This window comes from Melanerpes formicivorus, unplaced genomic scaffold, assembly GCF_026170545.1.
Source record: "Melanerpes formicivorus ecotype bairdi unplaced genomic scaffold, bMelFor1.0.p_v2 SCAF_33, whole genome shotgun sequence".
In the NCBI taxonomy this organism is placed as follows: Eukaryota; Metazoa; Chordata; class Aves; order Piciformes; family Picidae; genus Melanerpes; species Melanerpes formicivorus.
Genome location: NW_027142385.1, coordinates 5,991,279 through 6,003,629, shown reverse-complemented (window position 1 = coordinate 6,003,629; position 12,351 = coordinate 5,991,279). Strand labels below are relative to the sequence as shown.

The following is a 12,351-nucleotide window of genomic DNA, read 5'->3' as shown; positions in this document are numbered from 1 at the left end:
CTGGCTGTGCTGGTTCGTGTGTGTGTGTGTAGCTACAGAAAGAGAAACCTTCTAATGCTGCTTCTGTTCAACTTCTCCATTGCAGGTTACAGCTCAGCAGCAAGAGCTCTTGTTTCTGGACCAGCAGTTAAGTCAAAGAAAGGAAGAGCTTCATGCCCTTCAGGACTGTATTTCTCAGAAGAAAGGTGACCTCAAGGAAGCTCTTCAAGATGGAGAGACTGAAGCGAATGAAAAGCTGCGCCAAATAAGAGTAATGATTCCAAATTAGTTTAAAATTCATTCTGTCTCTGAAGAACAGCAAAAGAATAGAACTATAGAGGGAAAACAAACAAACAAACAAAAACCCCAAAGCCAAAACATTGAGTTTCCACAAAACCAGTTTTGCTTTCTACAACTTGCCAAAGCCCACTGAAAAATAGGACAAGCAAGCCTGTGGTTGTGGGTGACTTAAGAGCTTGGTCCAGATGCACAAATAAGCAGAACTCCCTGGTTCCAGTAATAGTTACAGACTTGGTCCCTTGAGAGCTAAATCACATTAAATAGAAGTCTCTGCATGACTTAGAGTTGCTGAGACAAGCAGCTGCTAAAGCAAACCAGTCTTGAGTGTGTGTGAAACACAACAAAGCTGGCATAAATCAGCTGTCTCCATCCCTGCTTACTTAGAAGGGATCCTGTACTTCCTTTCTGAAAAGAAAACAAAGTATCAGGGTTAATTATATTGGGGGGGGGGGGGGGGGGCATTTTATCTGCTTTTAATGCCTGTTACTCACTCAAACAGCAGTGTTATGGTCACAGTTGGAGCTCAACATCTTTGCAAGATTACTACTGTGAACTGTCAATGAGCAAAACTTTAAGCTGAATATTAGGTGTTTTTTGTTTATGCCATTAACTGTGAACACTGGGATTCAACTGACCACAATACTCTTGAGAGATGTTTAATATATACATATATATTCTTTATAAATATATACATCTGTTTAAAGGGAAACTTTATTTAACATGCCAAATAATGACATCCCTTGTAACACTGATGCATTTCCACAGGAAATAAAGCTGCTTCTGGAAGAGCTTAATGTTGAAAGGAAGGAATTGGATGTCCAGGTGAAGGAGAAAAGAGCACAGCTTTTGTTCATCAAAAAAGACGTTGGAAAAGAGGAAGAAAATCTTCAAGGAATACTTGGGCAAATTGCCAAGCATAAGATGGGTATGGCCCTGGCCTTGGAGACAGGATTTTGGGCAGTTTGGAAAGAAATGCTCTGAGCTCTTAGTTGTGCATTGCTTCAGTCCTCTGCTGCTCACTCCTGTACAGTTCTGTGAAGCACTGCAGAGAGGAGTTCCTGTGTACTGGTGGTTGATGCAGAGGTGAAGTTGAGGCAGTGCTTTGTGCTGCTTTGTATTTGGGATAGGAGCTTTACGTGCCAGAGAAAAGCATGAACAAAGCTGTTGTCAGGACTGATCAGCTCACACTGGAGCACTGTGTGGTCAGGAGACATGAGCTAGCTGCTGCATTCATGGAAAAATTAAACATCAGGATGTGTGTGGAGGTGGAGGAGTCTCCCTTCAAGGAGTTGTATCGTGGCAGATTGCAGGAAGTACAAGCAGCAGCAGTTTGCAGTTTTTGTGCCTTCTGCAATATTTTCTTCCACTGTTCATCAGTCAGAGACTCTATCCTGACTTAACTCCCTGGGGAGCAGAAAGAGCAGACTAGGGACACAGAACTTGCTAGTAGAGCAGCATCAGATGTAATAGCTGGTGTGTCTGACAGCAGTTGAGCACATGGAGGTTTCTTCCAGGGATGGTATCAGTGTAGCATCCCTTAATTTTCCCTTGGTGCCTTTTTATGCAAATGGAGTATGTCTGATCTGTTTCTAACAACCTTTGATTACGTTCACCTTACTAGAACTGAAACATGTTCTGGAAATGCTTGAGCTTGAAAATAATGAACTTCAAAGTTTGAAACTACAGCATGACCAGAAGGTCAGTGAGCTGGAGAAGACTCAGCGTGCGATTCTAGACGTAAGTGTTTCTCCTGTAGCTACTACAGTGACTGAAAAGAGAGCTGCTTATTCTGTGATCACAGACCTGGCTAACAGTCCCTGCACTTTAAATCAATCCATCTCTAGTCTGATGGCTGCTTAGCACAGAAAAGTCTGCTTAGGCCCTTTAAAATAGTGAGAGGGGTTTGGTGCATAAGAGGGAGAACAAAGACTGTAGAACAGTGAATGCTGTTCTCTTTGTGTCAGCTTCCAGAGTGGTTTTTATCTGGACTCAGTCTGTGTCCTTACTTGCAAAGAGGGAGTTAGTAAACTGTCTTCCCTACTCATCTGGGCAATCTCTACCATTTTAGCTCAGCTAGTCCCTTCTCTTTCTGACAAATACAGACAGATGTTGAACTTCCTGCCTGCTGGTGGCAGAGATCAGCAATACCACTCTGGCAGTCTCATTGGGTCACAGTGTGCAGTTCCAGAAAATCTAACACATGCTTTCTGAGAGCATTTATGAGCATACAGAAACAGACACTACCTGCAGCTTGCTTTGAAAAGTCTTCTCTTCTCTTTGTACTCTTCCTGTGAAGGATAGGGGAAGGAGGGACTAGCTGATATGCTTGGTACCTTTCTAGTATTATGCTTAAAGTGGTCACCTTCCTGCATCACCTGAGCACCTCACAGCCCTTGGTGTCATTCTCAGTATCACAAAGGTTGGAAGAGACCTCAAAGATCATCGAGTCCAAGCTGTCACCACAGACCCACATCCCTGCAAGGGAGGGACATGCTGCTGTTACAGATGGGGGGAGGGAAATGGTGGTTAAACTACTGTGGGAAAAGAAATGCACTCCTGTCTTCCAGTCCTTCTGCTCATGCTCACATAGATACACTGTGAGCAGTTCTACTTCTCTTAGTGCAGCAGCTGCAGGGCTGCTCTGGCCTGCAGGTGATCGCTGTGAGCGAAAGGTAGCGAAACTGCCGCAGATAAAGATGTTCCTAACTTGTTCTACTTCTTGACCATGTAAATGGTTGTTTGCAATGCCTTCTTTTGTAGGAGAAGTTAAAGCTGGAGAATGTTCAGAGATTATTTCAGTGTCAGCAAGGGGAAGTAGCTTGGCAGGAACAACGACTTGAGAAGGACCGGCAGGAAAACGAACATCTGGTTTGTCAGATGCGCACTCTGCAAAATAACATCGAGTCTTTGAATAAAGAGAAGGAAAAGCTTGAGGAAGACTGTCAGAGTTTGGAAAAGAAGTTGTCACAAACCAGAAGGTGGGGGGAATATCTTTTCTGCAAAGATCAGAAATGCTGGGAAGTGCCTTGAATGTCTGTTAATCATGATGAACAATGTAGCTGTTCACTTGGAGGTGCCCGGTTGCACAGAATGTGCTGTTTCCTGTATCCTGCAGAGCGTTTATTTTAAGCAGACTTACAGCAAAGAGTCAGCAGTGAAGCTGATGAATGCAGCAATGTTACCATAGTATCAGTCTGGGTTGGAAGGGACCACAGGGATCATCTAGTTCCAACCCCCCTGCCATGGGCAGGGACACCCCACACTAGATCAGGCTGGCCAGAGCCTCATCCAGCCTGGGCTTAAACACCTCCAGGGACGGGGCCCCAACCACCTCCCTGGACAACCCATTCCAGGGCTTCACCACTCTCATGGTGAAGAACCTCCTCCATTTGTTCTGTCATGGCAGTGCAGTGAGAAATGGTATGAAAAGCAAAATGTTAAGTCATGGAACAGGACAGCTGTCCTGCTCTGGGGACTACTGGGTAGCATCCCCTTAAGCTGAGTGAGCTTGGACTGAAGTGCAGCTGAGTCCTCACCAAGTACTTCAATAAACCAAGAATGTTTTCACATTTACAGAGACTTAACTGCTACTGAAGAGAGCAGCAGGACTGTGTTGTCCAACGTAGAAAAAATGGAACTGGATGTCAAAAACCTACAGCAGGAGGTAGATCTACTGAGCAAACAGAAAAAATCACTGCATGGAGACATTGTTGTTGTACAGAAGGACCTTCAAGGTGGATATAATTTTGGGGCTTAAACTGTAATATGTGTTAAGAGAAACAGTGTTAAAAGACACATTGTGACTGTACTGTATGATATTAAACATCTCAACATCCTCAGGTATCTACAGGCAGGAAGTAGTCAACATGACAAAAAAAACTGATGGGAAATTTTAGAAGCTGTTTTTCTGTTTGTTCTTCACTGATTGAAAAGTATTAATGGAATTGTATGGGTATTGCAGATTACTGACTGAAAATCTGTCACCAACTCTTTTTATAGTGAAAGAGGAAGAACTGGAAACACTGAAAGGAGAGTTAAATGATTCCAGGCAGCAGCTTCACCTAGTGGAACAGGTCAGGTTGGGTGAATGATGTGTATGTCACAGACATGTTGTATTCTCATCTATAAGTGTAAATGTATTCACATAGTGAGTAGCTTGGAACCCCAGGGGTGTCATTTATCACAGCAGTTCACTTTCCATCACCTGGTTTTACCTAGGCACTAGCTCAGAACCAGACCTTTGCAGATCTGGTAAACAGGGGCTGGTTTATTGCCTTGTCCTTGCTGAGTTTGGAGTGGTTTGGACCCCAGCTGGTACTCAGTAACCAAATGAGATTCCTGTTGTGGGCCTCCTGTTTAAGTGGCACCTGTGATGACTTCTAGTTGGGCTGTTAATGCCAAGGTGGAGTGTGTGGGGTGTTGTAGTTTTGGTTTGTTCAGTTTGATGGCTTCTGGGAGGTGATTATTTTTGTCTGTATTTGTGTGAGTTTGAATTTAGCTTTTTTCTAGAAAGCAATCCAGAGAGAGACAAAAATCACCAGGGTTTAGTGGGGTTTCCTGGCTTTTTATCTGGTGGTTCTTACTGTGCTAATTCCCTCAGGGGCTGGTTTAATGGGAGATCATCTTCAGTGTGATTAGGGGTGCTCAGGGAAGTCCTTTCCCATGCTAGCCTTTTAGCCAGGGCGCTGTGACTCTCACCAGCTGGTGATTCTGTATTTTGTATAGCAGGATTTGCAAACCAACACAAGGCATAAGGCTGAGCTGCTGAGGGAGCAGGCCACCCTGAAAGGAGAGATCCGAGAGTATTTACGGAAACGGAAGGAGTGCCAGGAGAGGCAGAAGAAGAGGGAGAACCAATTGCAGCAGCTCCAGGAGGAGATCAAAGAGAAGGAAACAGAACGATCCAGACAAGAAGTGGTAAGAGCCTTGCTGCCTTGCCTTCCTTTCTCCTGTCCTCCAGAAATAGTATCATAGTATCAGTCAGGGTTGGAAGGGACCACAAGGATCATCTAGTTCCAACCCCCCTGCCATGGGCAGGGACACCCCACACTAGATCAGCCTGGCCAGAGCCTCATCCAGCCTGGGCTTAAACACCTCCAGGGATGGGGCCTCAACCACCTCCCTGGACAACCCATTCCAGGGCTTCACCACTCTCATGGGGAAGAACCTCCTCCTCACCTCCAGCCTGAATCTCCCCACCTCCAGCTTCATCCCATTCCCCCTAGTCCTATCACTACATGAGATCCTGAGAGGTAGGCAATTCAGGGCAAAACGTTTTGGGTGTGAGTTTACAGATAATGGACCAGGGCTTGAAAATCGTGAAGCCTCGATGGCAGAGGAATAACAGTGAACAAAAAGCTCCAGCATTTAGGGATCTTAGCAAAAAGCGGTGTGTTAGAACAAAGGACTGTGCCTTGGTGGCAGGGTCATCTCTGAACTGATAACAGAACTGCTGCAAAGAATCAGCACTGAGCCCTGAGTGCAGGAGGGGCTGGTGCAGGGGCTGGCGCTGTGCAGAGAGTCGTGCCTCAGCTGCTGCTGTAGCTGGTGTGGGTGAAGAGATTATTCTCTAGAATTCTGTCAGCTGCCAAAAGACAGCAGCTGGACTTAGTTCAGAGAACTTCTGTTCCCATGCTTCCTCTTGGGAGAACAGCAACCTCTGTAGAGTACCTGAAATTACATGGTGGATTTCATATGAAATGAAGGAAAACTTAACTCCCTCAATCCAAAACTAAGCATAAAAAAATCCAGGGCTTTATCCTCAAGTTTCCTTTTGATTTTGGGTGGATCACTGTTGGCAGCTAGTGTTCTTCTCTTGTGCTGTATCTCTGTGCAAAGTCCATCAGCTGTCCATCAAACTTAGGGCTTAATCCTGTATTCCTGTAATAGAATTAACTCAAGTTGGCTGAGTCGTTTCAACAAAGTGTTAACCAAAAGAAGAGCTCAGGGAGCTGTACTGAAAATGAGAAACAAGACAAACTGGTAAACATTGGTTGTCAGCAGGGAATATGGATTGCAGTGCCTTGCAGTGGATAGAATCATAGAACCATTTTGGTTGGAAAAGACCTTTAATGATGAGTCCAACCATTCTTTAACTCTACCAAGGCTGGTGCTAAACAGTGTCCCTTAGCATCACATCTCTGCCTCTTTCAAACGCCTCCAGGCATGGGGATTCAGTCACCTCCCTGGAGAGTCTGTTCCAGTGTTTGAGAACCCTTTCAGTGAAGAGGTTTCTTCTAATGTCCAACCTAAACCTCCCCTGCTGCAACCTGAGGCCATTGACCCTCATCCTATCAATTGTTATTTAGGAGAAGAAACCAACTTTGGTCTAACTTCCATTAAGGGAGTTGTAGGTTGAGGTTTTCCCTCTGCCTCCTTTTCTCCAGGCTACACAACTTCTGTAATGCCTTTTGGTGCTGCTGTTTGTTCTCATGGAGCTGTTTCTAGTTCAAGCCTAAATGGTTGTTTTGTTTGGTTTTGTTTGGGGTTTTGGCAGATTCTTCATCGCCTCAAACAACATTTGGAGCATGAAGGAAAAAAACTGGAAGAATGTACTGCAAAAGTGAAGGACCAGAGAATGCTGTTGGAAAAGGAACTAACAGATCAACAAACAAAACTGGATCAGGCAGTAGCAAAAGTAAAGCTAGCAGAAGAAAACCTCAGGAAGCTGGAGAAGGAGGAGTCCCAATGTGCAGCACTTGAAGAAGTCATCAGGAAAAGCAGTAAGATTTCTTGCACAATTCAGTTGTTGCCCTCTGGGGGTTCTGATCTAAAGAAACCAACAAAGAATTCTGCTCATCCTGCTTGGTTTAGAATGCATGGGTTGACTCTCAGTCACTCTTAAACTGACTTGCTCCCAGAACTGAGATTCTAGAGCCAAGTGGTGGTGTCTGCTCTCACCTTTTGTCAGTGGTTTTACAAACCACTGCTCAGGAGAGTCATGTGTGTAAAAAGTACCTACTGTGTGTGAAGTGTGAGATACACCAATGTCTCTGATAATCAAGGTTGGGTTTAAAAATGTTAATTACAGAACATCAGCTCTCAGAAAAAGAATTCCAGTTACAACAGAAAAACAGAGAAGTGCAAACTCTTCAAAAAGAACTGGAGATCTCCAAGTCTGAGCTAAACCATCTCCAAGGGCAGATAGCATCCGAGAGAAAAAGAGCAAAAAACCAAATCCTGAGCCTGAAAGAAGCGATGAAAATGCAAAAGATGCAGCTTGAGAAGAAACTGCAGGTAAGTCCTGCCTGAGGGGAGAGTGTTTGGGGATTTGGTTATTTTTAAACAGCCAAATGGCAGCAGGAGGAACAAATACTGTGTGAACTTCATGACTAGGCAGAACCTGAGGCAACCAAACTGTGGTATTTCTAGATGGTGCAGCAGAACACACCCCAAGCTACTCCTGTTCAATGCTGCTTCTGCCTTTTGACATGAGGAAACTGTTCTGTAGGTTTTCCTGCAGTGGATGCTCACAGTGAAAGGGAATCTTTGTGCATTTCCTAGGAGCAAAAGCAGGAAAATGCCTGTTTGCAGAGTGAAATAGCAGCTGCTGAACACACAGCACACGCTAACCGGGAACGAGCTGAGCGCCTTACAAAGGACCTTGGCCAGGCCCAGCAGGACTATGTGGACCTCCAAACCCAGGTATCACCCAGCAGCCAAGGCCAGGCAGGTCTGAGGGGAGGCTGTGCCTTCCAGACACAATGATGTTGTAGTGCTTTGGAATCTCCTCCAAAGGTCAGAAGCAATCCTACTGAAAATTGCTGTGTGCTTCTCCCAAGCCTGGGAGAGGTTAAGCTCTGCTAGCAGTCAGCAGGATGAGGCAGCTCTGTAATCCCAGTTAAAAATGAACAGACCGACTCTAGCCAAGCAGTCACATGTGGAGTTCTCAGTGCAGGGCTGCCAGGCTCTCTACAGCAGCATTTCCTCCTTCAACCCTTGAAGGCATGGTTCCCTCCTCATCCTGTGGTGGGGAATTCCAGCCACTGGAGCCAGTGCAAATGTATCAGTCCCTCTTGCCCAGTAAAACAATGCCTGACAAGGAGACTCTGGTCTGTGGAGGCAGACTGAAGGTGGTGGGCTGCTGGTTAAGAGTAACTGGATTTGGGTGCTCCCAGGATATGTAGCTAATGCACCACAACACCTGAGGTCAGTTTGATCCAGGCACTGCTTTAGTCATGACTTAGGGCTCTGTATGTGTTAAGTTTGGAAATGGGAACTTGGCCTAACCAGAATCACAATTCATGCACCCACATTGAGTAGGTACTCACCAACTCCTTAGTGCCAGTCTGGGCCAGCATTTTCTCCTGCTGATACTCACTTCAAGGGGTGATTCCACATGGTCCAGCTCCTTCTAGTCCTTTAATAAATCCTTCATAAACTTCTATTAAGCCCTTTAAAAATGGGGTCTTTCAGAGAAGAATGTTGTTAGCAACTCAAAAGACTCTGCAAGGTCACTTCAGTAACCTCCTAACCACCTGAGGGGCTTCAGAGGCAAAGGTAATGGCAGCACTAGAGCTGATGTGTCCAGAGCTGGTGTGAATTCTGGTTGCTGTACTCAAAATGCAAACACTTCAGAAGCAAGCCTTGGTCAGTTGTACAGGAAAACCTGCCTGGTGCATTTGTAACCTTGACTGTTCTCTGATGCAGGTTAAAGCTCAAGAAGACCTGGAAAATAGACAAAGGGAAATGGAGAATGCAGCAGCATTGCTTAAACTGGAGGTTGAAGATGAAATCAGGATGGAGTTTAAATCTTCAAGCCCATCTTCTCAGGAACCATTAGAGGATGTGGAAGCATCTTCTGAAGTACAGGGACACCTGCAGTGGGAGTCTGGTAGCTTGGAGGAGATTGGTCTGTTTGGGAGGAGACTCCCCTCCTTGGAAGAAAAGTTGAATTTTTCTAAAGTCTTCTTAATGGTAAAAGCCTTAAAAAGCTGCTGCTGCTCCTGCTCTGGCTGAGCATGTTGGTGCTGGTGCCTGTAGCTCTAACACTCAGTGCTGAATGTGCTTCTCTTCCCAAGGATGAACAGTGGCGTGGAGAAGCTCTCAGAGAGAAGCTGCAGCATCATGAAGACCGTCTGAAGGTGACACATCTTGTCCCAGACACACCCATGTGTCCCCTGGGGCCCTTTAGAAACCACCCAAACAACCTGGGCTGGGGGGGATCCTCCTCCAACGCTGGCCTGTCCCCTCTGTGCTTAGTCACTAGCAGCAGGGTATCTCTGGCTGGGAACAGTAAGAGAAAGCTCAGCACCTGGATGCTCTATCAAGATGAGTAAATTAATTAAAGGCTAATTGGATTTTTGAGCATTCCAACAAGATTCCCTTGTTTACATCATACTGTGATGCATTAGCAGCCCTGGGGATGACAGTTCAGGAGTGATCACTTGAAGCACAGGTGATGGCCAGGCTCAGAACAGGGCTGCTGGTGTCTCTTCAAGCAGTTCATGGTCAAGGCTATAGCAGTGGAGCTTGTTTCTGACTCAGGAGGTGGTGAGGTACTTAAGAATAACAACTCCATTGCCATGTGTTTGTGGTTTGAGACTTCACATCACATCCCTTTCGAGGTCATCAGACCTTTCAAACAGCCTTGACCATTGCCCCTGGCTGGGTGTCACTAACCAAGGGTCTCTGCAGGCTCAGCTCCGGCAGTGCATGTCCAAGCAGGTGGAAGTGCTAATCCGAGGGAAGCAGCAAACAGAAGGCACCCTGCACAGCCTGCAGCGGCAAGTGGACGCACTCCATGACCTCATCAGCAGCACTTCTTCAGATTCATTGGCTTTAGCCCAAAGCTCTAGCCTAGTGTCTCTTCATGAGGCTTTGAATCTATCAGACCCTCAGGTAATGCTCTGCTCTGTCTGGGAGTTGTGGGTTTGGTGGTTTCAGTCACTTGTAGCTCACCGGTGGGTATTGTACAGTCACCTACTCACCATTGTGGAGGCAGGGCAGGGGCTGCTGCTCACATTGTCACTGACTTACTCTGGCAGCGCCTCGTGTTAGCAAGGGGTAGGCTTTCCTCAAAGGGTTTGGGTTATTTACTTGGTCTTTTATTCTTCAAAATGCATTTTTGTTTTCTAAAGAGCACTAAGTCTCTGCTCCTGGAAGACAGCACCTGAACACCCAGGCTCACTGTTCTGCTTTTCCTAGGCCATGCTGACCAGACTCGCCCACGTCCCCAGCAGGCCAGCGAGCGTCCCCGTGGTGTCACCGATGCTGCGTTCCTGCTCCCGAGGGATTTCTCAGTGAAGCCCAGAGGTGGGGCGTGATGTCAGCCCAGCTGGAACGTTGAGTCAGGAGCATCCTGAGGGCTGAGGCTTGTAGAGGGTGGTAGCCCCAGGCAGTTGTGGGTTCTAAGATGTGCTGTCAGTTCCCAGTGAGTGCATTCCTGTGGCTGGTATCCTGGCACTTGATGCTGTTTTGGTTCTTGAGATGTTTATTTTCAAACTACTTGCTGGTGAGAGCTGCTTGTAAATCTCACATGGCACAGAAGTTAGTGCTCTGTTGACCAATTTAAGCATTAAGCTGCTGCCATCCTTCAGAGAGTCACAGAATGTTAGGGGTTGGAGAAGACCTCAAAAGATCATCCACTCCACCACCCCTGCCAGAACAAGAGCATCTTTCAGTTACAGGCATAGCTCTGTATCTAGCCTTCAGTTACAGCTGGTTGCAGTACCAGCTGGTACTTTACTGTTCTGTGATGACTTAAGTTAAAAATTACTTCAGGAGTTGCCATGCATGAGAAGAAAAGCTACAAGCACAGAGAGAGCTGCTCTGGGAGCTGGGCTCTTGGGACAGGCAAAGCCTCCCCACAGCTGTAAATGGTGTCAGTGCTGCACAGCAGGTGAAAAGGCCATTCCCCAGCACCTTCCCTCATTGCATGGCTCCTCAGACACGTGCCATCACTCACCACCTTTGAAGATGTCTACCTCACTCCTCTGCAGCCCTGTCAGATGTTTGCCACTGTAACATAGGGCTGGCTGCAGGGCCCGCTCTGTACTGTGAAGTTTGGGTACAAGTGAAAACCTGAGCTTTATTTATGCAAGTTGGGGTTTAAAAGCATTTTCAAACATGGATTTAAATGTGTCCAGCTCCTATTTAAGTGCAGGATTTTGTTACTTCCCACTGTCAAGGAAAATTGTTAACAAGGCCAGCGCTGCCTGTCCAGGTACCTGTTGTCACATGCATGAGTGTTTGCAGTGCAATTGTTTTTGAGTACTTCCTGAAAATAAACTTTGTTTGCTTTTACCCAAGGTTGGTTGGTTGTGTTTTGTTGTTGTTCTGAAGTTGCTCTCAAGGTCATTAACTTGTGCTGTTGAGTTGCTTTTCCTGGCTGAGGACAGCAGCAGTGAGCTCTGACCCCTCTGGATCCTAGCTGGAAAAAGTGAAACTTGTTCAGCATCGGTGTTTACATTATTTTGTTTGTAGTATTGGCTCCTGTCTGCGAGCTCTCTGCTGCCTGCCCTTTGCTGCAGGCTTGGCTGCATCCCTTTCCTGAGGCATGGGGCCATAGTTAATGTTTCTGTAACAAAGTTACAAGCAACTTTCTCTGAATTAGTGGAAAAAGCACTTTTTGTGAAGCCTTGGGGCAGCTAAACAAGGCACAGAAACAGGACCTACGGCATCCTTACCTGGAAGAGCAAGGTACAAGCATGGAGAACATCTCTTCACTCCAGCAGGAAACGTGCACAGTGCCTTCTTCCCTGGAGAGTGGCTTTGACACCTCTGCTCTGCAGCAGCTGTCAGAACCACATCACGTTTCACTGCAACAAACCAAGCCTTGGCTTGTTCCAGCTACAGCCCAGTTTGGGGCTCTTGAAGAGCCTGGCAGACCCTTTGTGAAGAGCCTGGGATGCTTTCATGACTTCAGATGCACAGAAAGGTTAGATGCAAGTAGTTAAAGCACCAATGGCACCACTGCAAGGAACTCTTGCATAACCTCCAAGAGTGCTCATGGTCCTTTCCCACCAGAGGCCTGACTGCAGGCAGCAGCAGCACTTGCCTGGCAGCTTTTGCAGGTCAGCTGCTGGGGTGGGTGGAAACCAGCAGCAAGTCCCTCTTAAAGAGGTTCATGGC

The 12,351-nt window shown here is 46.4% G+C and overlaps 1 protein-coding gene across 5 annotated transcripts in view; it reads left to right on the top strand.

Annotated features, from left to right (window-relative positions):
- Positions 1-11,521, top strand: part of CNTRL (centriolin) — a 35,518-nt gene extending 23,997 nt beyond the window's left edge. For 4 of the 5 annotated variants that reach the window (XM_068155832.1, XM_068155831.1, XM_068155833.1 and 1 more), the window contains 14 exons: positions 86-250; positions 1,045-1,204; positions 1,901-2,016; positions 3,040-3,257; positions 3,856-4,013; positions 4,279-4,352; positions 5,008-5,196; positions 6,776-7,001; positions 7,310-7,515; positions 7,783-7,923; positions 8,929-9,195; positions 9,300-9,362; positions 9,916-10,119; positions 10,426-11,521. In XM_068155832.1, the coding sequence (XP_068011933.1) occupies positions 86-250; positions 1,045-1,204; positions 1,901-2,016; positions 3,040-3,257; positions 3,856-4,013; positions 4,279-4,352; positions 5,008-5,196; positions 6,776-7,001; positions 7,310-7,515; positions 7,783-7,923; positions 8,929-9,195; positions 9,300-9,362; positions 9,916-10,119; positions 10,426-10,524 (2,286 nt within the window). In that variant the 3' untranslated portion in view covers positions 10,525-11,521. Of the gene's footprint in view, positions 1-85; positions 251-1,044; positions 1,205-1,900; positions 2,017-3,039; positions 3,258-3,855; positions 4,014-4,278; positions 4,353-5,007; positions 5,197-6,775; positions 7,002-7,309; positions 7,516-7,782; positions 7,924-8,928; positions 9,196-9,299; positions 9,363-9,915; positions 10,120-10,425 lie in introns of those variants that run through there. The other variant, XM_068155834.1, reaches the window with a different exon arrangement.
- The last annotated feature ends 830 nt before the right edge of the window (positions 11,522-12,351 follow it).